The 23,820-nt window shown below is 36.6% G+C and overlaps 5 protein-coding genes across 5 annotated transcripts; 3 read left to right on the top strand and 2 right to left on the bottom strand.

Moving 5' to 3' along the window:
- The first annotated feature begins 978 nt into the window (after positions 1 to 978).
- On the top strand, positions 979 to 3,642 carry LOC145889496 (uncharacterized). Its single transcript, XM_082980458.1, has 4 exons — positions 979 to 1,214; positions 1,599 to 1,703; positions 2,255 to 2,464; positions 2,668 to 3,642. Exons 1-4 carry the CDS (start codon positions 1,023 to 1,025, stop codon positions 2,995 to 2,997), a joined length of 837 nt encoding a protein of 278 aa, XP_082836584.1. The 5' UTR covers positions 979 to 1,022; the 3' UTR covers positions 2,998 to 3,642.
- Positions 3,643 to 4,219: 577 nt separating this feature from the next.
- Positions 4,220 to 7,741, bottom strand: LOC145889095 (uncharacterized). The gene is made up of 5 exons (XM_082979978.1): positions 7,509 to 7,741; positions 6,450 to 6,604; positions 5,971 to 6,168; positions 5,148 to 5,836; positions 4,220 to 4,855 (listed from the first exon to the last, which is right to left on the bottom strand). Exons 1-5 carry the CDS (start codon positions 7,670 to 7,672, stop codon positions 4,811 to 4,813), a joined length of 1,251 nt encoding a protein of 416 aa, XP_082836104.1. The 5' UTR covers positions 7,673 to 7,741; the 3' UTR covers positions 4,220 to 4,810.
- Positions 7,742 to 8,328: 587 nt separating this feature from the next.
- Positions 8,329 to 11,435, bottom strand: LOC145888819 (alpha-soluble NSF attachment protein-like). Its single transcript, XM_082979682.1, has 5 exons — positions 11,249 to 11,435; positions 10,616 to 10,774; positions 10,171 to 10,293; positions 9,480 to 9,709; positions 8,329 to 9,226 (listed from the first exon to the last, which is right to left on the bottom strand). Exons 1-5 carry the CDS (start codon positions 11,399 to 11,401, stop codon positions 8,998 to 9,000), a joined length of 894 nt encoding a protein of 297 aa, XP_082835808.1. The 5' UTR covers positions 11,402 to 11,435; the 3' UTR covers positions 8,329 to 8,997.
- Positions 11,436 to 13,186: 1,751 nt separating this feature from the next.
- LOC145888596 (flotillin-1-like) lies at positions 13,187 to 17,033 on the top strand. Its single transcript, XM_082979373.1, has 5 exons — positions 13,187 to 13,542; positions 13,648 to 13,807; positions 14,047 to 14,248; positions 15,240 to 15,439; positions 15,688 to 17,033. Exons 1-5 carry the CDS (start codon positions 13,224 to 13,226, stop codon positions 16,085 to 16,087), a joined length of 1,281 nt encoding a protein of 426 aa, XP_082835499.1. The 5' UTR covers positions 13,187 to 13,223; the 3' UTR covers positions 16,088 to 17,033.
- Positions 17,034 to 19,506: 2,473 nt separating this feature from the next.
- On the top strand, positions 19,507 to 23,670 carry LOC145889577 (Na(+)/citrate cotransporter-like). Its single transcript, XM_082980556.1, has 12 exons — positions 19,507 to 19,608; positions 19,784 to 20,049; positions 20,192 to 20,345; positions 20,526 to 20,698; positions 20,764 to 20,883; positions 20,956 to 21,060; positions 21,353 to 21,546; positions 22,206 to 22,330; positions 22,403 to 22,564; positions 23,032 to 23,169; positions 23,284 to 23,422; positions 23,491 to 23,670. Exons 1-12 carry the CDS (start codon positions 19,507 to 19,509, stop codon positions 23,526 to 23,528), a joined length of 1,716 nt encoding a protein of 571 aa, XP_082836682.1. The 3' UTR covers positions 23,529 to 23,670.
- The last annotated feature ends 150 nt before the right edge of the window (positions 23,671 to 23,820 follow it).

Below are 23,820 nucleotides of genomic sequence, written 5' to 3'. Positions count from 1 at the left end.
AAACTGGAAATTGCTGATTGCTGAGAGTATATGTTGGGATCAAAGGTGTTTAACTGTGGACTTCCTTTTGCAATATGTAAATTTAAGCACTTGTGTTCGACAAGTTATGGTTTGAGATTAGAGACAGAGAATTATGTAAAAGGGTCACTATTTCAAGCCGATTAATTAAGCAAAGATGACACGAATGAACCAAATTTTGCATGTTTTTCCTACGGACGAAAGAGTAGTATTAGAGCAAGTAACAGTGCAACATACTGTATCTACTTGCAAATTAGATGTGTTTGGAAGTTATCGTTTTTAAAGTTGTCGACAGTTCCATGTGACAGTGTGTAAGGGTGAGCCATTCTTGACGTGTATAAATATAGAACAACCTTTTGAATGACACTTAAGTCAATTTCAATGCGTCTGTCAGCACTTGACTTCAAACAGGTAAAGCTTGATGAACTGAAATTTGGAAACATACAACAAGTTCACCGAAGAATCAAAAGCAACCGCCTTAAATGACGTCAATCTTCACTTGGAATCGTTATTTTGTCACATTTTCCCATACCAAAAGTCGGAATATTGAACAATTGTTACCCAACAATCTGCTCCGGAATTGGTATTGTTGCGTCGGGCCATGGAACTGGTGCCCATTATGTGGCATTGTTAAGCTTGTCTTGTTAACAAAAAGGGATAAGCGCACTGTCAGACCAAGCCTACATTTTCTTGTACTTTGGCTTGTTCACCTGATTTCAGTTCATTGCATATAAACTTGGTCAGATTTGCACGAATTGAAATTCTTCGCGCGATGTGTGATGGTTTGTCACTAAGTAACCTCGACATGCTGAGTTGATATTTAAAGAAAGTTGGTACAAAACAAATGAAAGTGAAACAAGTACTAAATGGTTCATGAAAGCTTTGGCAAGGTTTTAAGAAATACTAAAACATTGGAATTTAGGTGGCTAATTTTCTTTATTTTTGTCTGTATCAGGGATATAATGACATAGGTGCAAGTGTCCATATCTCTGTGTTACGTCACAATGTCGAAGCGAAACAAACAAAAGAAGCCGACTGTCGTGTTTTGCGAACTGCGGCGACCGCCAGAGGAAATAATAAACATTTCGTCACAGAACGGGGCAGAGGGTGTCGTGAGCCGGATGCTACCCAAGTCCCACGTCAGTCACGTGATATTAAACGCAAACGTCAGCGAAGAGAGATTCTTGGATATGCGGGTGGGTTGTGGGGGGTGAAGGGATTAATTTTTGTATGATTTCGACTAATTAATCGAAGTGTGAACGACACAATAAGAATAAATACGGAGAGGCAACCGTAGCATCGTTAAACGGTTCGTTTAAAACGCAGAAATCAGTACAAATTAATAATTGAAAAACTGTGGGTAACTAATTTATCACGTTTTTGAATGGTGTATTTTATAGTAGTTCTTACCAACAATTTGAGGTAGCTGGGCGCTGCTGCGTCATTTTTTTACGTATTTGAATTATCCCTTCCGGTGTTGCAATTAGATAAAAACCAAATAGTGATCAAAGGTTTCGACAAAAAAAATCGATACAAAAACTTATACATGGTATGTTTTATTTCAAATTCGAATTTTTTAGGTGTCAACTGAAAATAAAATGAAGAAAAAAAGTATGGACGTCCACGATCACTTCAAAAATACTTTTATTAAACGACTTGAACGCAAACAACAGCGATGGATGAAGGTAGGCTAATATGTGATAAGTGTATTTTTTAGGAATCTGATCGTATTCGAAGGTATATATCTTTTTTTAAATAGGTTTAATTAATAATTTGTATGCTTGATGCCTTATACCTATAAAACGGATAGTGTTTGCACCAAACTGTGGCACAAGAACAATTGCATTTAACGAATTCTTATCATAAGTACGATTGTAACAGACAGCTATGTAGGTAATGTTTTATTTAAAATATATTTTTTATGAAACGACGTCTACAGAGTTGTTACGATTGCTGTTTGAACTTTTGACCAGAATACTGCTACTTGTATATATGTTATACACTCTGCTATTTTGCATAAAGTGCATAATCAGTCGATCAGGTTTTCTTTGTATGTCACTTACTTACACACCAAATGTAAAGCAGAATTATGCTTATAACGTTTAAACTCTAATGAAAACATGTCAGAAATAATATTGTTCAGTTTTTTCTTTGTATCCACACTTACTTACATCTGTACTTAATGAAAAGGTAAACCACATAAATGACCCCTTTTGACCCCTCGTACTGACCACAGGAGGACACGTATGTGAGCAAGAACTTTCAACTCGCAGTACAAGGACGACAACAGACGGAGCCACATCCAAACTTGGGTAGTTTGTCCCTTCCAACCCCACCTAGACCTTCAACGCAACTCCTGTACAAACGAGCGAAATATCCTTACGTCAGCGTTTCAAGATATCCAGTCAAAACTGCCGACGCATCTGGACAGCGCACAGCACGAACGGTATAGGGTGGTGTTTTATAGCAAATAAGGGGAATAACCTAACACGCGAGCACTAGGTTTACATTTCATGTGAAAAGCATGACTAGTTTAAAAACCAAATATCTGCAAGTTCGGCTCAAATTTGCGCGTTATGCGAGTTCCTCGATGTGACTACTGCGCATTATTAACAACTTGATCGATGACATTATTTTTTCTCATTAAAGGATGCACTTCCAAGAATTCGAACAGTGCCGGCAGGTGGTCAGCGTCAAGAAGGAGTGGTACCTTACAAACCAAAAGTTGATCCGCCGAAAAACGTTACAGCAAACCAATCCGAGCTACCAGCTTCCATCAATCAGCGCGCGGAAACGGCAAGTACCATAGCAACAAGAATGACAACCGCACGTGGGCGCCGCAGAGTAAGGCGTGGTGGAAGCAACAACCACGACCAACGATTTACGGAACTAATGAGCTGGCTGTCACCAGTTGATGCGATGCGGGAGCAACTGAAGAGAAGTAGTTTGTTAAATTATTCGGTGCAAGCATCATACTGACAAAATTTTATTAAAATCAATCAACATTTTCATCCATTTCATTTTGTCGCTATTGTAATGAGTTTGCACAAAGCTTGGAAAATTTTTACGACTTTTTTCCAAAACCGACTGTACACAGATAAAAACATATTCAAAATCGTGACCAACATATTTAGCTGTAGTACACATGTTTTTAATTGTGATTTAAATGCTGCAGAACCAGTTTCTGCTTTAAATTTAACAATTAAATGTGTTTTAACACCATGTTGTTATGACACAGCCTAGAAGCAATTGTGTCAAAATGACTTTTGCTTACGTAGTTCATTAAGCTAACTTACTTGTTGAACGTAGTAACGTTTAGTCTCTGAATGCCACTTTCAATGTGGTCAGGTCATACAGTCAGAAACCAACTTATTTCAAATACAGTACAAAACGTTCTTTTAATAGAAACTGGTCACGATACTGCGGAGGGTATGTGATTTCCGTTAGGAAACCACCTTCATACGGGCGCTAGTCTAGGTAACATGTGCGGTTGGGCCCAGCATGCCATTTAATCTTATTGTTCATATGCGTGGTAATGTTAAGCGAAACACGTAAATGATTTGAGATTCCTTTTCGTAATTTACGTCAAACCTAATAAAGTTGTTGTTGATAGTGTATTTACTTGCAAACAAAATAAAAACAAGAAGTATCTGGTGTTTGTGTTAAATTGTGTACCAAGCAACACGTCCTCTGGTACGCGTCGGTAGCTCTTGTTTTGAAGTAAGTGACGTGAACAGCTGCGTTGTAACACCCACTCTTTATTTGTAAACAGCCGCGACATACAGCATCCTTGGGTGCGTATTAATCATCCTTATAAAAGTAATCCCTTAAACTTACTTTCTTTATGTATATAATTATGAATAGGGACACTGCATAGCAAATTTACTAGAAATATAAACCTATGTTTAAGTAAGTTAGGGCTTTGGATAAACGCGTCTTCACCTTTCCTGAGCTGAACATTTGTTTACAAACAAGTTACTGCAAAGGTCACAAAACTTTGTTTTACCAAAATATCTATCACATCTTTATTATATAGGCACAGTGCACAGTTTCGAATTTTCAATTAAGAGTGCACTTAACATTTTACCACAAAGTGGCAAAACCACTTGAATGGGTTTAACATCGTAATTTCAACTTAACGTTGCAGAAACTTCAACAGAAAAACAATTCTTTGGTAGTTCAAAGACCTCACCAACACAAAAATGGGTAAATTTTTATAATACCCCTGGGTGGGTATTTTCAGGTGCTGGCAAATACAACACGGCACTTAATTTAAAAAAGGATTACTATACCCTATATTAACAATACATAAGCTGCGGTTGCACAATGCACACAATGTATACGCATTTTCAATCCACCTTGGTGCAGATTTCATTGATCGACAAGAAACGCTACACCATACAAGAGATTTATGTACAACTACTGTACTAAGCACAAACAAACTATAGCATGGCAAAATCCCAGCTATGGTCAAAGAAGCGCAGAAAATAAACTGGATTATGAAATTAATCAATACTTGTTAATAAATCATCTGTCTCACAACGAGGAAACCAATTTCAAGCACTTATGTGAGTTCATTGGGTTTTAAAGAGTTTCTGTGAGCTTGCATGGGGAGTGGCATCCATGTTAGCATACACATACACGTCACATGCAAACAAGACAAGCAAATGAGAAAAAGTAAACTGTTTTGAACTTCTGACAATTTCATTGATCATTTTGCAGACAGTAGGGGCCGACCTACCCACTGGCAAGAAGTAGATTTCATAAATAAGATATGAATGTATTTGAAAATTCAGGAACTAGATGAAAAATCAAGTCTTTGGGCAGCACTTGATCCCTGAAAAATTAAACAGGGAACATTACCGAGGGAAAATGGCTCGGAGAAAGAGGTTTGTCACATTTTATTTCCACAAACGAAACTAAAATATGCTGTGTTGTAATAAGATCCTTTTGTTTAGCTAAGAAAACTGTCAATTACAAGCTCCATTGGTTTGCACATATAGGCTGATTTAGAATTCTGAACATAAAGATAAAACCAGAACTTTCGATACAAGCGACCTAATTTTGCAACAAACCAATTGAGAGCCAGTTTTCATAGTTATCACCAGTATAGTATTGCAGTCACTAACCTCAAAGTTGACCATTAGGTTATGAGAGGTTGGCCTGATTGGTGATGGAGCGTCGGGAGATGAAAACGATTTCTCCAGTTCCAGTAACTTCGATGGAGAATTAAAGGGTGATGCTTGTCGTGCATTTAAATCGTAAGAAGAGTTCGATGTTAAAAATACTGGGGTTGGCTTTAAGCCTGCATTGTTATTGGTATCGCCTTGATTTGATTCTTCACTTATGCAGTGCAATGAATGGCAATCAGAGGATATGAGGTCACTTGAGTCTCCCAATGCAGTTGGACTCTTTGCATTCCAACAGGATGGGGAAACATCACTTTGGATTGTCTTGAAAGCTGCAGGGTTGAAACTTAGCGAGTGATTTTGCGACTTGTGTGGTGAAACTTTAGCAGTGTCTCCCATTTCTGTATCTTCCAAAACATTTGGCTGCGAGTTCAGTCCGATTTGATTGAGAAAATTGCTTCCACTTGGTTTAAAATTTGACAAAGTATCAGTGTTGCCTGGGCCAAACATGGTTGGTTGGTTTTGTGTTGAGCTGTCAGACATTGCGAAGGGATTGTCTGTTCCATTGGGGGTATTTCCAACATTGAATGTGTTTGTGGGGTTTCCCAATCCACTTCCAAACTGTGACATCTGTTGTGTGACACCGAGCAATCCTCCAGCTTCAACGGAAATTATCACCCAAATTGTGTCTAAATTAACAGTGGCACTTTAAATAAATGGTATTTTAATGTTTAGGTTTTACGCTTACACAACATTCTAGTAGAAATAGCTTTTATCACAAAAACTGACTTTGTCAAATAAACCCAACAAATCATATGGTTACCTCCAAATGGAATCATATTTCTGTTATAAATTCTCCACTGTCCCTGATGTAAACCAGACATAGAAGGACTTCTCATTCTTACAGAAATGTCAATAGTTTGCCCTGGTGGTAACTCTGTTACTGCTACCCAGTCAGGCGCACCCATTTTTTCACCATTCACAAATCGGAGTGTACAACCAAGGGGCCATCTTTCATCACCTACAAAACAAGACTTGCATGTCACTTTGTATTGGATTAATGAAATATTGTACCACATAGTGTCAATTTTTTACCTAGACTAAATATTACATCATGTTGTTATCACTAAAAAGCATTTAAAGGCAGTCTACAGAAAGTTTTTATAAAACGTGATGATAACTGTGAATGAAGTAACATGCTTTGTTGTTCTAAATTTCTCAGAAAGACTGAAATATTTTGCTTCCTTTCTTTTACCACAACTTGTTTCGTTGTTTTAAACGTCTGATATAAACAGCACTGACCATTGTTTTGGAGTCTCCAAGTTTTCAAAAACTCAGTGTCTGGTGGAATTGCCTCCCCCTCCCCGATGGTGACATCACGTACAAATGCCATTGATGGAAGCTTTCCTAATGGTGTTTCGAAGTCATAATACGCTCCAATGGCAGCATGCAAGTTCCTGTAACAAAATAGATCATACATCCATTTAAAAGAATATAAATAGACCCAGCAGTGCTACTGCAGGGCACAAGCTTGGACAAAATGTCAGATACAGTAAATTTTTTTTAGGCAATATGAGCAGAAAAAAAACCCAATACATCACACATATAAATAAAGGTTACAAGGCATTCAACAATAGCTAAAAAAATCCTCCATCGGAATTATGAACTTTCCAATCTGGATAATAACCATATTAGTGCAGTAAACTGCTCTTTTCAGTTAAAACGACGCAATTCTTGGTATGGAGTCTGAACTGAAACAAGAAGTTGTGTGCAGGGTATTTATCACTTGTAGATAGTGATGTCTTGTGCCGGATCCAGGTACCCGGACCCGGTCGGATATTGACCAATTATTAATACCCTAACCCGGCCGGATAATACACTTAATTTTACCAAATAGTTGGGAAAGCATTTTTGTCCTAAAAACAGACAAACATTTCGCAAATTACTCGTGTTTGGGACCCAGTCTGTGATACTCGCCGACTTCCAATTTTTCTGTTGTTTGTTATTAAAGTTTTGATGTGTTATTAATACATGCCCGCATTTATTTGTTCCACTCATGATAAGCTAACCTTAACATAGCATTCTGTTTGGCAATCATACATTTTTGCCATACCGATAAAATACACGAATCGGTGTTAACAAACTGCCGGATCCAAATTATCCGTCCGGATTTGATTGATAACTATCCGGATCCAGGCAGGCCGGATAATTTGGAACTGGGAACATCACTACTTATAGATATATATAAAACAATTAACTAATGCATAAACATATGTGATGCAACTGAGAGTCACTAAAAGAACATTGATGCAAATAACAAACTTCCTAATCTGCTACACAGTATGCAACTATAGTTCTTACCAGTTAGTCATGTCAAGAAAGAATTCACAACCAGCTGCATTTAGCTGGAAACCCAGCAGTTTCCTAAACTCCGCAATCAAAACATCTTTGTCAGTTGTTCCCATGGAACTAAACTTTCCAATAAGACACTGATCCACATCCATTTCACCTCCAACGTCATCCATGTTTGTTTGTGATAAAACTCTTGAAATCGATAATTTCAAGTAAGTGTACTTACTTTTTCTTGTGTAAAACACACCTGTTAAAACATTATCATAATAACAAATATGTCAACTGTTCAACAATAAACGATATTTCTGACCCATGTAAAAAACACAGCTGACCTAACGACAGTAATACATACTGTCACAGTATGTAGTCAATCCAATAATAATTAGATCAAAATGATTGCTGACAATTGCTTCACATCAATTTCTTTCTTTCGCAATTGTGATTCAGCAGATTTAGTGAAATTGGAGTTTTATTAAATTTAACTTTGGGGTCCGGTAATTCGTCTGCAGTCATTCGGATAGAATAACGGCAGTAAACACAAAAATGTATTGCTTTCTGGCAGTTTCGACAGCTCTGAAATTCTTTTTTGCAATTACGTGACGCATTTTATATTTTGCTGATTAATTGCAACAAAATGACCACAAGGCGACACTAGAGGCATAAGAAGATAATATTGGACTTTAAAGTTAGCACTGCGACTGTCAATTGTGTTGAATTTAGTAGGTGCTCAAATAAAATAACTTAAAAAAGAACCACGAAACAGGTTTTATTTCCCTTTGCATGATTTTGCACCTGACTTATTCTATATTTTAGTGCAACAACAAACCCATAAAAAGTTTAGTTTTTATTAACATGCACAACATTGCACGACTAAATCACCGAAAAGATCTTACATGCAATGGAATGCAGCATGTGGTCAGAAACTCTGTTACAACAAAAATGATGGTAGTGGTTATTTCACTTGGAAGTGCATGTTATGCACTGACTGCCCAATATTTGTTTAGTTTTCAGTGGGTGTCTGACAACCACAAAATATCAGATTATTTGTAGTGTAGCAAACAAACGCTTGTCACCCCAAGAATGTAACACAGCAATCACATAAATATATGTCACAATAAACGGATATATGCCTGACAATTTTTAGCTTGAAATGCAACAACATACACAGAGAATAATTAAAATACCTGTGTTTTCAACTTGCAATAATATTAGAAACATGCCTTAATTGTGTAGTGCCCAGAATAAAATAGCTTGACGACTTGCATCTTTTAACAAACCTTTTAACATCCCATTTTTTATTACAATTATGCAATTTTTTTTGTCAATTTCAGAGCACAATAGGCTTAAATGACAAATAGTGGGACACATGTTTTATGGCGAAGCGAAGGTATAAGAACAACTAAAATCAAAAGAAAAACAATAAATTACTCTTTTTTGCAGCCCTGGCCTTCAGTGCCGATTCCATAGTTAAAATAATTGAACTGGCAAAATCGAGTGATTATGTTGTGTCAATATCATCTGCGCAGCCACTAATGGATTTCTTAATGCGAAGAAGAATAGTTGTCAGCCACTCATCGATCCTGGTGATTTTGTCGTACTCTGCTATCACTTCAGCAAAAGTATCTGCCGAGTTCTTTTCATGGGCTTCTATTAACTTACTGACCAGCTTGAACTCCCGACTGTCTTCAAACGCGGGCATCCACTCTTGATATTTCTCCAGAGCTTGGCTGTGGAATGTTACAGCACAATAGTATCAAAGTAAGCTTTTAGCAGCTTTTATATGCTGTATACCCATTGAATGCAGTAGTTACAGAAATGAAAAGAATTAAACAGTAGTGGATCAGTCAAACCACAGTACAGTTACAAAAATACTTGGAACAACTTTTGTCTCTGCTTTACAGCTATATTTTCTACATACCTTAAACATAACAACTTTAATTTAGCAGTAAAACCAAACATTTCGGATAAAAAAAATTGTACCGTGCATCCACACCACTGCTTCCCAAACAAAACTGGCATAGGGTGGCCTTGAACAAGTATTCCTTGACTGAGTATTTCAGGAGGGGGCTTTCTAGGGATGCCATTGCCACTCTTTCAAAGAGTTCAATAGCCTTGGTGTATTGTTCAAGTTGGGCAGCATATGAAGCCACTTTCAACCAGCATTTGTTGGCACTACTTTTCGAATCCTCTCCATCATAATAATCAGCAGCCTAGAGGTAGAAAATTGTGTTTATGTGTAGAGCGGTTTAATTTTGTGTAAGTTAACTGTTTTTGTTGATTTATAGAATGTTCGATTAATTTAATGTCGCAACAACCCAGACAAAGTACAACTTACAGCTATGATCCTCAAGTTACAAAATAGGCAAAAAATGGAAAAGTAATTTCTTCCTTGGAACGAAATTTAACAGCAAATTACCTAACTCGAACATAAATTTTAATAAATGGACATATTTTAACATTTGTTCATATATAAAATATTTTCATGTAATTAAAAGCCAAATCTAAAACAGTCCTCATTTGGACCTTTTAAAGCAAGTAGTTAATGCAGTAAAACATAGGCAATCAATAATTGGACTGTAGTGTTTGGTAGGCTGTTGAATGATCTGTATAGCCTTGTAATGCTAACTGCCTAAAAAGTTAATTTATTTTTCATTCTTGGTAAATGTTTTACCTTCTCATAATGCGAAATTGCTTGTTCAATGTCCATTGCTTCAGATTCATACATTTCTGCAATGTTCATGTGGTGTTTGGCGGCCATGGTGAAGCGCCCCATGTCCGTAAAAATGTCAATTGCCTACACAAACATCTATAATTGTCAAAAATTAAGCAAAAAATGCACTAAAAACAGAAATGGATTGTGACCACCAACAAACACATGAACTGTTGAAACTTGGAACATTTTATTTAATTTTATGGAGTAATAGCAAGAGCTGTATATAAAACATTTCATTGCACTCTCAATATTTAAATTTATTGTTAAACATTTCTTTTGTGAACGCTTAAATTTGTAGAAAACCTTTTTAATTAAAGATGTATATACAACAAAATACTTTTGCCTAATATGTTTTGTTTGTTGCAATTTATACTTTGCTGGTACATTACTATTAACAACATACCCGACTGAAGCATTTAATTGCCTGTTGTGCCTCAGACTTCTTATAGCAACCAGCAGCATCAACAAGGTTTGTCCCAGCTTCATGTTTGTTTTGAAGGGTAATTTGGAGGTCAGCAGACTTGCAGAAAGCCCCGCCCGCTGCGCTCCATTTCTTCGACATCTACAACAGCTTGCATTGTTTTTGTCTATTTTTTCGTAATTATATTCAACTAAAAACCAAACACAGATGGTAAAATGAACTGGCGAGAGAAACATGCATGTCCTGTTTCATCATTACCAATGTATGGATCAACATCTTTGCAAACCGAACTAAAAATCAGACTCTTCATGAAATATTCATGCAGAGTGAATACATAATGAACTAAAGCTATTCGACTGCAATGCTAAATCCTATAATTTTGAGACTTAATTCTAATACTTCAGAACAAATCCAAAACAACGGACACGACAGTACTAGTATCAGCAATAAAATAAACAAATCAGACTAATACATTGGTGTGTTAATTTTTTATAAACACCTTTGGGAATCTGTCTAACATATGCACATTACAAGTTAAAACAATTGTATACATGGAAAAATATGCATCCATCATTCACATAAAATTGCATTTTCCAACAGGGTAAACAGTTTTACCTTCAGTAAATTTCCAGCCCTGATATATTTCCCACAGGCATCTTCGAGTTTAGTTGATCCACCAAAAAAGGAACTGAAAAATCCCCGACTTGACCTCACCATTTTATCACCCTCTGCAATCATGTCCATTGCCTCCTTTTCCTTAGGATCCATTTTTTAACTTTTGCGGTACAGTAGAAGTATAAAAATTTCTAAACAAGAAATAGTTATGCTGTTATAAGTACAAATAATTGCAACATGCCAGATTTAGATATATTGCACCTTAATGAGGAGCATTACTATCACATATTTTTTGGTGTTTTGAATGAGAAATAAATACTTTTTCAACATAACAATAAATAAACCAGTAAAAACTAGAGATGCACAGAAAGTTCGGTTTGCCGAAAAAAAAATATAAAAAAACAAGGTTTTTATCATCATTCAGTTTTGCCCGAATTTTGCCAAACTATTCAGCCGAAACTGAAACTTTTTTTACTGCACGCAAACTTTTTTTTTACTGCATGCAACACTGACAAAAAGTTTAGAATAATTGTTCAAACAGTACTAGTGTGTTTTATTTGTTAATTGTCATTGAAATCAACTTTAAGCAGTTGGTACAGCATTCTTGAAGTGCCAATAAAAGGCTGTATTATAGGATCAGATCCATTCCAGCACATGTTTTCTTTAAATTTATTGCGATTTTAGGGAGATGGATACCAAAATTAGTTTCGGTTTAATAGGCCGAATTCATTCTGCAACTTTTGCCGAATATTCTGTTTCGGCCGAATAAAAAAATGGCTGTTTCGGTGCATCACTAGTTAAAACTAAATCAGTGCACTTAAAGTTAAGACAAATTGAGACTAGCAAACTATACGCTGTAAATTTATAAAAAAAAACCAAACCATTTAAAACCAAATCAGCGCATTTGAAGTTAAAACTGACAAGCTATATTTGCTGTAGGCTGCATGTTATATTATAAGTACACACAACACACCTGCTACAATAAACAATCATAAATTAAATTTGAGATGTCACAAATAATTATTTTGTGACGTAGGTATTTGAAACAAATGCAATAAAAGTCGTTTTTAATCTTGCAATTAGTCATACATGAGCTCCTTCAACAAAGCTAAAAGGTTGACGCGCCACAACATTACACGAAAAAGCAGACCATTGATTGAGGTTCTTAGTTCTCTATTACATTAGGTTCAGTTCAGTGTGGTTACTGAAACGTGAAGGGAGTGACCTATTTTTCACGTATGTGCAGAATAAAATAATTTTATTTTTTCATTGATTCAAACAAACAGGAATGCTATCACTATAAAAACATGTCTGGAAAAAGAACTTCGGAGGCGTCAGGAAAAATACCAGTAGTTATCTGTATCGAGTCACATGACAAGTTACGCCATTTGTAAAAAAATCACGTGAAATAAACACGTTTCGCCTGTAAGTTGCTGTTGTGTTCAGATCTCCTTTCGTTCAAGATACAACGTTTCTTCGATGTGTTATAACTTTTTTGCAGCGTTAATTAGTTAATATATAGGGTGTTAACATTGCCTGTGAGCAATAACATAATATTTCAAAAATAAGTAGTGTGCAGCCAAGCGTTAGTGGGCGTCCATTGCCCAAATGTTGAGGAATGCGTGATGCGCCCAAAGTGTTTCGTTTTTGGGAAATATTGTTCGTAGGGCGTAGTAGAGCAACACCTGATGCTAGTTTGTTAAGGAAGTAATGCAACTAAGTCGTACAAAATGTATGCATCTGGTTTCAAGTTATTTGTAATCTAGAAATAGATTGCTGTCGTAGAGATCATGGTGGTGCACCACTGGCCCAAAGCCGCCATGGCATCATGCACAATAAAAATATTTTCTTATTTGTTTGTTTATATCTACATTTGAATAATGATAAACTTGAATATTTTTGCAATTTGATGCAAATGCAATATTTATGTACAGTGCAGACCTAAGTTGTAAAAGAAACAGATAAATAACACAACATGGGTTTTGAGACTTGTGGCCCAAATGAGGCTATGGTTGTGGCTGGATGTGGGTATGGTCGACCCCTTATGGTGCCGGGTGGGCGTGTCTGGGTATGGCCTGTCATTCAACAACTCCAACGAATCTCACTCAACACAATGACCCTGCAAATTCACAGTAACGAGGTGAACACTTCCAAAGGTGTTCCGATTTCATGCATTGGTGTTGCTCAGGTGAAAATTCAAGGCCAAAACCAGGATATGCTGGCAAATGCTTGCATGCAATTCCTGGGCAAATCTGAAAACCAAATCCATCAAATTGCTTTGGAAACTCTGGAAGGTAATGCTTATCAGTTTGATAGTACTTGGTTAAAAATGCAAATTATCCAATTTTTGTATGTTGACTCTTATTAAATGGCATGATTTTCATTGTGTTGACACACAGGTCATCAGAGAGCCATCATGGGAAACATGACGGTTGAGGAAATCTATCAAGATCGAAAGAAGTTTGCTCACCAAGTGTTTGAGGTTGCTTCGTCTGATTTAATTCAGATGGGGATTACTGTTGTTTCATACACTCTGAAGGATGTCACTGACAACGAAGGGTAAATCTAAATTAGCATTTTTAGCTTTGTCAACTAAATGGTTTTCCAATGTGCTTTTCATGGTTTTATATAGTTGGACACAAGTTATTTCACTTAGTGTTTGCAATTTTTTTTACTAAATGATAGCCTTTTCTAATGTATATATGAAAATTAACACTTTATATAGCACAGGAAGGAGTAACTTTTAGCTCTATTTTATATATTTTTTTTTACAAATGCGAATTTGGTATATTTTTAAGGTATTTAAAAGCACTCGGTGAGACCCGAACAGCCCAAGTCCACCGTGATGCCAAAATCGGAGAAGCAGAATCTCGTCGTGATGCCGGTATCAAAGAGTCGATTGCGTACCAAGAGAAAATGAAAGTAAGATTTGAGAATGACATTGAGATAGCCAAGGCAAAGCGAGACTATGAATTGAAGAAAGCTGCTTATGATATTGAGGTTAGTAAAAAAGTTGTTTTTTAGCATTTTTTTTATTTGCACCACTTCTGATGAGTTGCCCAGAACCCTCAAATTAATTGTGTTTCATTTTGTGATTAAAGAAAAGATGAAGAAAAATAATTCTTTATTGACAGTTACTTATTGTTAAAATGGTTACAAAGATTATGCTGAGTTCTTGAATAAACCCTTTTTGTGGATATTATATATTCTTTGTCTGTATCTTTTGAAGTAATTAGCCTCTAATTTCTGTCAGTTGTTCGATTTCGCTTATCTGAGCATCGTCAGTTTGGGCAAAAATAAATAATAAAACCAACAGACACTAAAAAGCTACACTTCTTTGTCTGTACCAATAAAAAAACCTTTTTATTTTTGAAAAATATTTGTAAATTTCATTGTTAGGCTTTCCTCATAAAACCCACTGGTAACGGGAAGTTATTCAAAAACGCATCCTGTTTCACCATATGGTTTGTTTTGTGTAATGTTTAAATATATATTAGTATAGGTTTTGTTCAGTGCTCCCTTATTTCCTGCTTCGGTGTTATGCCTTTCTGTAAAAAACATAAATCTTCTTTTCTGTCATGTCTGTGGGTTTGAATCATAACAGACTTAGCGACAATGTGTTCTTATGTAAATAGTGGTACTTTCCTGTGCTGCTTTCCTCATGACAGTTTCACGCTTTCATTCTGTATATACAAGATCCTCATGTCATGCTATTAACTTTATTTTATTTATTGGTACTTGCAGTTTTACAATAAAAGCCTAGGTTAAGTTAATTTTCCGAAGTATAATAAACTTAATAAAGTTATAATATATATAGTTTTTTGACACCAGAGATACTTTATCTTTCAACAAATTTTAAAGATTGTATTTGCTTTTTGTTTGAAAATCAGCAGTGTACAAAAATAAGCATGGAGCCAATAATATAAATTTAGATAAATTTTAATATGAAATAATATGACAAAAGTACATAAAAATGTTTATTTCTACATAGGTTGAGACAAGAAAAGCAGAATCTGAACTTGCATATGAACTACAAGCTGCTGTGTCAAAACAGGCCATTAAGGATGCGGAAATGCAGATTCGCGTTGAGGAGAGGTCAAAGCAAATTCAGGTTCAAGACCAGGAAATTCTTCGTCGAGAAAAAGAATTGGAGGCGCAAGTTAAGAAACCAGCAGAGGCTGAGAAATATCGGTAAAAAACCTATATGGTTTTAATATTAACTGGTGCATTGATTTGGGTCTCGTACTGCTACTTTGTAAGGGATGAAGTCATCACATGTTTTTCATGATAAATTTTATGTCTATGTTGCACATTGTCTCAGAAATATTAACCCAGGCACCAATGCATATTCATATTTTTTGTCGTGTTGGACCTTTCTTAAATAAGTTGGTAATCTATTGTTGTTCAATTCAAACTAACCAAAACTTGTGTTGTTCCAGTCTGGAGACCATCGCTGCTGCTGAACGAAACAAGGTTATTTTGGAGGCTGAGGCAGAATCTGAGGCCATTCGTGTTAAAGGTGAGGCCCAGGCCTTTGCCATAGAAGCAAAAGCAACAGCAGAAGCAGAGCAGATGGTAAAGAAGGCTGATGCTTGGAAGGATTACCAAGAAGCTGCCATGGTGGACATGGTGCTCTCCACATTACCCAAAATTGCTGCTGAGGTTGCTGGGCCTTTGTCTTCGGCTAGGAAAGTCACAATGGTGTCATCAGGAAAGGGTGATGTCGGTGCTGCCAAGCTTACTGGGGAAGTCTTGGATGTGGTCGGCAAGCTGCCAGAAATGGTCACCAAGCTTACTGGTGTAGATATCTCCAAGGCTATGAAGCATAAGGGACGCTAGATGTTTCATCTGGCATTTCTTATGACATGCAAATACCATAACATGTGTCATTAACGTCCAACCTCAGATAATAACAATAACCTTTTGTGAATATGCACTTGACCCAAGTAGTGCTAATAAGTGGGTTGTGCAGTACATCTTACTCTGTGTTTGTGGAGTGCCTTTTTCAGTTGTGGGGCAGTTTCATAAAATTTCATTTCATCACCTAAAAAAACGACCAATGCATGATATAATTGCCATACTGTTGTAAAAAAAGAAATTCATTTTTTTCATTAAAAAAACTCATGTATTTCATTGAAAAGTGTATGATTATTGCAATGCATTTTACATAAATGTTTTGTTTGTTTTGTAAATGTCTCCAAGCTTGGTGCCTGTTTTTTTTTATTGAAAAATCCTAATTTCTTTGTGGGTGGAATGGGAAATTTGTTGTGACTTAGCTTCAATATCTTGTCAACATTTATCAATAGCAAGCGTTTTATCGTTACATTTTATTTCACACCCAGGGGTATCGTCGAATTTCACCATTGCATGGGCGTTCCTGCTAAATTACCTGTTGATCCAACTTAATGTGGATTATTTTTGCATGTTTTTAATTGCCTTTCCGATGGAGCATATCTTAAAGTCTTAATTGACCCATATACAAACGTAACTACATATAAATAATATTGTTAGTGTCTTGGATTGCTTAATTTCGAGCCAACCAATGAGCATTCAGGTGTAATTTTACAATCGATTGAGAATGTTTCTAAGTTGTGTGTGATTTGAAGTTGTGGCGTGTTTAAAGTTGAGGTACGAACGAAACGCACTCATATAGAGGTGCAAGTATGAAACGCAAACCGTCGAGTCCCCATATATTGCATGTTAAAATTACGGCCTGTGTTTACTTTCAATTCACTTTACACGGAAAGCAATTGTCGCGTCACAATTATTGTAAATAAACTTTTAACCCTACAAGAGTTGTGTTGGGGAAATGGTTTCAAATTTTAACTGGCCTATGACCCCGAGTATCAAAGTTCTGCCGAATTGTTGGGATTGTAACGGACGGCTGAGCATGTTCCCATAGAAAAGCTGTAGCAGTATGGCCAATTTAAAAACACTACAGACATACAAATTAAGCACGGAGCCAATAATATGAATTGTATGAGCTGCATGCAGGTTTCGACCTGTAAGGTCTCGTCAGTGCAGCTTGATGTGATCAAATGAACGATCTTGCCTACGATACAATCCAAAACATGGTAAGATTGATTAACTTTTGGTGGCTTCATGTGTCCACAAACCAATGCCGGGTCTCTTGAAGGATTAATCTCGCAAAACGGAACTGCATTTAAGTGTGATTGCATATCTGGAAGTGAGTAATAATTTCTGGGATATAAGTGATTTTTACGTACTTTACCGTACAAAAGCCCACGCTTTTGCCGATAATGGTTGCTGGAGATGCAGGGTTATAGACAAACGTTTTCGATCATGATATTTGTGACGAAGCTCCATTTTTTGCTGGAAATTTAATTTTAATTTTTTTGAATACTGGCGAATATTGTAGCGTATATCTAAATCATTGGTACCTATACATACCGCCAAAGCGAAGATAATAGAGCTCTTCGTGTAGCTATGTTTATAAACCTTTGACAGGAATATCATAAATAGGATCGATAATACTTGACTATGATGTTCCCTATTTGATATTGCAATATATCCAGCGATGGGATTCAGCCGGTTCGCACCAGAACCGTATCACGAAATTTTATGAGATCATCGAACCGGTTAGCATTATTGGTTACTGTCAATATGACTTTTTGTAACAGAACCCGCTGAAAAATATGACTTTTGTGATAGAACCGACTGAAAAAAATTTGAATCCCACCACTGAATATATCTACAATAAAAATTTAATAAAATGGATTTTGCACATAAGCTACGTTGATACAATTCCTATGAAACAGAAAGGCGGACTTCGTTTAGAAAAATTAGGAGGCCTTTTGCACGCTTACACAGTTATAGCGTTGAAGATAAGATCTGGTCACTTTTACCGTTCCGATTTTTACGCCCAGTAATTTGTCTCGCATGGTTGATTGTTGTTTTTGGCAAACTTTGCAAAACAGTACAGACGCTATAGTGCAAGAAGTAGCAAAAGGTTCGTCGTGGTTATTTTACCTGGTAACAGTATTTTGTCGTTTATGAAACGTCTCTCTGTTAGCGCGTCGTAAAATGCGAAATTTGTCAATCAACAATGTTTTTATACATTCTAAAGCAAGAGGTATGGAAGAGTTAATTTTTAAAAGAGACAAAATAATACGTTTTTCGCAAAATAAAAAATCGGCGCCGCTACATTTATCATTTGGGTTACCATCGGCCACGACCGAAAAATAAACACGCGGCACTTTAATGCCGAAATTGAATTCATTTCAGAAGCTTTGTCAATTTGGGCAAAAAAAGCAGTTATGGCTAAGAAGGTCCGCGTTGCATGGCCCGCAAGCGGTGTTTGCCGCTTCTGCAATAAGGGCATCCGGCGAACCTCCGCGAGCCGGTTGCTCCGTTTGTTTGCAAGCTTGTTTAGATCACATGCTAATGTTTCACTTTGGGCACTATATTTTCGTGGCTGATAATATGCCATTTACATAGCCCTATTAATTATTACAAAAATAATGTTGCAAGTTAAAGAGTTAAAAGCACGCGTCTTTAAATCGGATTGTTCAGTGACAATAGACTGTAGAACTCGCATGGAAAATATGTGAATCTCACCACAAAACAGATCTCCAGCGTAATGTCTTCTCTGGGCTATGAAGTCGAAACAGCTAATTTATATATTTTAGGTCTTTGTATTTCTGTCTTATCTTTTGATTAAATATCAGGTCAGTAAGCCATCTATCTGTGGCCGGTGGTGCATGCAACCATAATGCACTCATCACGACGTAAAAAGTGAACTCTGATCGAATGGTGCAACGAATTCGTAACTTACCAAACTAACAGTGAATAAAGGTCATGCTACTGACACCCAGTTTGTCTTTGTGTTGAATGTAATTTAAAGTATATCTATGCTGGCGTTGGCCCAAGTCTGACCGTGTCAACGCGAGTTATTTTGCCTTCGATGAATGTGTTATCGTTGTTTCGCGAGCCTGATGGGCACGGTCATTTCCTCTCTGACCATAGTTCACTTTTTCAAGTGCTGTGTCTGGCATTATACTTCTATCGGTTGCCACGTAAACTGCTGATGTATAAAGGATTCAAGTTGAAGTTGCCTGCCTTGTGTCCTGCTATTGGCATTTTGTAAGAATAATATGGTACTTAATAATTAGAAGAGAGAAATTATTCATGTAGGTAAGAGGATAACTAAAATTGTATCTCGACTTTTACTTTGTAGGTTTACGGAAACATTTTGTCCGGTATTGTATAGTAAGTGAAAAGTAGCTTTGCTGTAAAAGATGACCAGCGAAAGGTATATACAAATTCCAAGTTTAGCCAACATGATTTTGGTGTTTACCCCTTTGCTGCTAAGTCTACTTCCAATAATTGTTCCTGGACAGGTAAGAAAAATGTATCTTTCTTGTTCGAGTATGATTTCGATAGAATAGGCGGGAAACCTGTTTTTTGTTTTAAAAAGTGTCTTGCGATAACGCGCTTTGCTGCGTCTCTGTCAAAGATACGATCAATGGTGATTGTCGCGACTCTATCTTATATATTTATCTCTATATACTTTAGGCATCAAAATGTGCATTTGTTATTCTGTGGGTTGCCGTTTACTGGATTACCGGCTGCCTTTCCATGGGCGCAACGTCGTTTATATCCGTCGTGGCATTGACTGCATTTCAAATTTTGACACTGGATGAAGCTACTGGAGCCTTTTTTTTCACTGGTATTTGGCTGTTTATTGGAAGTATATCCATGGCAGTTGCTGCCCAAACTACAAAACTTCATCTGAGAGTTTCGTTAAAGTTGCTTACTCTAATAGGCAGCAGCCCAAAAAGGTTTGTTACAAAAGGTTTCTTAAAATCCTAGCAACAATTTTGTTGTGCAGGTCTCCTACTTTTTTTGTTAAGTTGGAAACTGTGTTGTTTTTATTAACTTTTTAATCATACATACTTTGCATACTGTTTATCGTGTATTTAGACTTTTACTTGGATTCATGATTACCACATATATATTGTCAATGTGGATGCCAAACACAGTGGTTACTGCCATGATGATTCCAATTGTGGAAGGTGTTCTTGAGGCCATTAAAGTACAAAGAAATAAGCGACAAAGCAAAACATTAGATCCAGAGGTACAATAAAAAGTGAATTGGATTTAGTAGCTGTTCATTGTTTGCATTATTGTTTTTAGGAGAACTATCCATTGGAAAATAATACAATTAGCACTGACCATGGAGAAACCACTTCTTTCACATCCTCACAGTTAATTCAAAGAAAAGAGAAAGTGAGGTCATCATATTGCTTGTATGCAGATAAATTATATGCAACCTACTATTTACTATTATTTTGGTTTTGCAAACCAGAAAACAATGAAAAATCTCCAAAAGGGTTTAACAATCTGTGTTCCATATGCATCATCAATTGGTGGTGTTTCTACCGTTACTGGAAGTGCTGTAAACATCATAGCTGTGAGCATTTTAAAGAAGTATGTTCAATTTGTAAATGCAGTGCATGTATGTTTCTCCACAATTTTGTGTCATTTTGCGACAGGTCCTTTCCAGACTCTACTGAAATTGGTTTTGGTTCATGGTTCTTTTACTGTGCTCCTGCAGCATTCTTTACATTTGTTGTTGCCTACTTTTGGATAATGTGGGTTCATTTTGGTATCAGGCAAGCATTTAATGAATTTTTGTTTGTTTACTAGTAAAAGTTTTACTCTCTAAATATTTGTTTCTGAAAAAGCCACCCAAGATTTTGGTGTAGAAGAAGTGGCCAAGTAGTTTCTGATGATAACGCTACAACAAAAAAACTTTTAAATGAGGAGTATTCCAAGCTTGGACCATTAAGGTATATATAATTGCATTTTCTTTCCAAAACCAGAATATAGGTTTGTTAAAATAAAAAAAAAATTCAAAAACAGTGTCAAATAAACCGTTCCAATAAAGAAACTTAAATAAACGGTCTTTTCAAACACAGCCTAAACTTGGTTGTCTTAAACAAAATGGTTTTAAGTGTTTATTTATTGTAATAATAGATGGTCAAGAATTTAAAGCACCGACAAAAATGTTTTATTTTTTAGCACAACAAGAAATTTTAAAAATGTTGTTTGTTATTATTTCAATATTCATTATTGTTGTAGGTGGGATGAAAAATGGGTGCTAGGGATTTTTGTTTTGACCACATGTTTGTGGTTCACGAGGCGACCGGGTTTTGTAACTGGCTGGTCAGCTTACATGTCCGGAAAATACGTCAATGATGGTGTGGTTTGCCTTGCTATGTTGCTTGTGCTCTTTTTCATACCAAAGGAAAGACCATCTCTTTTTACTGATAAAGGTAAGTATTTTCCCAATTTCAACAGGGCCAATACACAATACCTCTTATAAAGAATAAAAAGATAACCTAGCGCATAGGCGCCTAGTCCGGGGGGGCAGGGGGGGTGGCGCACTCCCAGGTTTTAAAAAAAGAAAACGAGTGGCTTTTAAGCGCGTCTGTCCACACCATGTAACTCGTCGCATTCGTAACGTTTGAAGATAATAAGACCTAAAAACAATGTGTTTCTTACACGACGCACACAAAATATGTTGACCAAGATTCGCTTGCGTAACTGGCATCGGTTGTTGCAACGCCAGTCTCGCATTATGATATGCCAACAGGTACTTATTGGTTTTGTCGTAGACCGATCTCGTGTGTTCATCGTTAACGCTGCCCTTTTGGCTATTATGCGATACACCTCATGCATTGAAATTCAAACACAGTTTTTCGACACTTGATGACGTCATAGTAACAAATTATGACGCCATAATATAGCCGCCCCCCCTGGAAAAATGAAAACTAGGCGCCTATGACCTAGCGGTTCGTGATTTAGGATTATATGAAACTAAAAAATACTACATATTTTCCTTTTTAGGAGAGGAAAGCGAACAAAGTACATAAGAAATCTCTTGGTTGCTTCTCCAACAGCAAAAATGATAACTTGTTTCTTGTGTCCTTAGGTTACAAAACACAAAGCCACAAAAAGTCCAGAGCGATTTTAACGTGGGCCGACATGCAGCAACACTTTTTGTGGGAAGTTCTGTTCATATTTGGAGGTGGTCTGATTTTGGCTGAAGGGGCCGAGGTAGATGGAAATAGAAGTAAAATATTCTACTATTATTCTTGTTCATAAATATGTTTGTCATGTTTTGGGCAGAAGTCGGGTCTTTCCTATTTGATCGGTAATAACTTGCAGTTCTTGACTAACTACCAGCCGTGGGTGGCGTGCTTGTGTTTGTCGCTTGTTGCCATGGTTCTCACTGAATGTACGAGCAATACAGCTGTGACCAACCTTTTACTACCAATATTGATTCAAGTAGTAAGTTGATGTGATTTCCAAATTTTTTCGTTTTATTCCTTCCTATTTTTAAACTTTTCAGTCGCCAAGTAACAATAACAAACAGCAGTCATTTACATTTGTGTAAAATAACAGTGTTTCGCTACTGTCCGTAGCTCAATGAGCTTTCTTGGCGCATTGATTATACAAAAACAATGCGATTAAGGCCTCACGTGTGTATATACATACAGTCCATTAACAACTAGAACTTTGTGTGCACTTAAGTGAATTTTTTCCCCTTAAATAAAACAACACTACATGGGCTTTGAAAAACTGGGTTAAAATTTTGTGGACATTCACAACATTAAGAATATATAATTACCAACATATTCTGTAATAAATCGTTTGTTTCGCAGGGTTGTTAAATTGATAAAGATACAGCAACCTTGTGAAACAAACGAATAATGTTTTATTACAGAAGTTGTTGTTTCGTAAACTACGTTTTCCAGGCGATCACCGTGCGAGTCCACCCCTTCTACATGTGTCTTCCCCCTGTTTTGTCGACGTCACTTGCTTTTATGTTGCCGGTAGCAACGCCCCCCAACGTCATTGCTTACAACTCGGGATATCTAAAGATTGTGGATATGGTTGGTTCAATGAACCTTAAGTTATTCAGAAAATTTACGTAGCTTGAAGTTAAGCTTAAAGACATATGGCGCTTTCAACAGTTGTTGTTATTATCTCATATACATGTACATTAGGTTAAAACAGGATGGTTCCTCAATATTGTGGGTGTGTTCTTTATCACATTGTCCATCAACACTTACGGGATGTGGTTCTTTGATCTTGGACTACTTCCAGAATGGGCAAACGTCGGAAACTTTACTGAAATAACAACAGGTATAAGTTAAGTGCAGCAGAGTCTGTGGTGGATGATACAAGAGAACTTCATTTGTTTATATTTATAGGTGTTCGGGCTACACCTACAACCGGGTCAATTGTGTAGATTCAGTCTTTATAGAACACGAATGGTAGCAAACTCTATCGTTACGAAATCCATGTGAATCTAACAAATATATTGCGTATAAGTTCACACCCCAATAACACTTGTTCCTTACACTACTGATGTTCCTCGCGGACAATCTTTCTCCTACAGAACCCATGTAAAATAACATGTTTCGTTGCCGTTAAAACGCATGTCAATAACGCCCTCTGTATTACAACCGGACCGGACATGAACTGGCATGCTTCCCAGTCTGCCGTGTAGCTACATCTGTATTTGCTATTAAGCATGTACG

The sequence above is a fragment of the Ascidia mentula genome, chromosome 2 (genome assembly GCF_947561715.1).
Source record: "Ascidia mentula chromosome 2, kaAscMent1.1, whole genome shotgun sequence".
Taxonomy (NCBI): Eukaryota; Metazoa; Chordata; class Ascidiacea; order Phlebobranchia; family Ascidiidae; genus Ascidia; species Ascidia mentula.
The sequence above is the reverse complement of the archived record's forward strand: the minus strand, read 5'-3'. Positions and strand labels throughout refer to the sequence as shown.

Bases quoted from the DNA above. Each gene is read 5' to 3' on its own strand.
- LOC145889577 (XM_082980556.1), top strand. From the start codon at position 19,507: ATGACCAGCGAAAGGTATATACAAATTCCAAGTTTAGCCAACATGATT. The intron at 20,050-20,191 runs GTTTGTTACAAA...TCGTGTATTTAG, and splicing joins ATAGGCAGCAGCCCAAAAAG to ACTTTTACTTGGATTCATGA. The intron at 21,061-21,352 runs GTATATATAATT...TTATTGTTGTAG, and splicing joins TCCAAGCTTGGACCATTAAG to GTGGGATGAAAAATGGGTGC.
- LOC145889496 (XM_082980458.1), top strand. From the start codon at position 1,023: ATGTCGAAGCGAAACAAACAAAAGAAGCCGACTGTCGTGTTTTGCGAA. The intron at 1,215-1,598 runs GTGGGTTGTGGG...CGAATTTTTTAG, and splicing joins AGAGATTCTTGGATATGCGG to GTGTCAACTGAAAATAAAAT. The intron at 1,704-2,254 runs GTAGGCTAATAT...TACTGACCACAG, and splicing joins AACAACAGCGATGGATGAAG to GAGGACACGTATGTGAGCAA.
- LOC145888596 (XM_082979373.1), top strand. From the start codon at position 13,224: ATGGGTTTTGAGACTTGTGGCCCAAATGAGGCTATGGTTGTGGCTGGA. The intron at 13,543-13,647 runs GTAATGCTTATC...GTTGACACACAG, and splicing joins TGCTTTGGAAACTCTGGAAG to GTCATCAGAGAGCCATCATG. The intron at 15,440-15,687 runs GTAAAAAACCTA...GTGTTGTTCCAG, and splicing joins GCAGAGGCTGAGAAATATCG to TCTGGAGACCATCGCTGCTG.
- LOC145888819 (XM_082979682.1), bottom strand. From the start codon at position 11,401: ATGGATCCTAAGGAAAAGGAGGCAATGGACATGATTGCAGAGGGTGAT. The intron at 10,294-10,615 runs GTATGTTGTTAA...ATGTTTGTGTAG, and splicing joins CAATTAAATGCTTCAGTCGG to GCAATTGACATTTTTACGGA. The intron at 9,227-9,479 runs GTACAATTTTTT...AACATTCCACAG, and splicing joins AGCAGTGGTGTGGATGCACG to CCAAGCTCTGGAGAAATATC.
- LOC145889095 (XM_082979978.1), bottom strand. From the start codon at position 7,672: ATGGATGACGTTGGAGGTGAAATGGATGTGGATCAGTGTCTTATTGGA. The intron at 6,169-6,449 runs GTCAGTGCTGTT...CTTGTTTTGTAG, and splicing joins TTGGAGACTCCAAAACAATG to GTGATGAAAGATGGCCCCTT. The intron at 4,856-5,147 runs GTTAGTGACTGC...TTAATTTTTCAG, and splicing joins ACCTAATGGTCAACTTTGAG to GGATCAAGTGCTGCCCAAAG.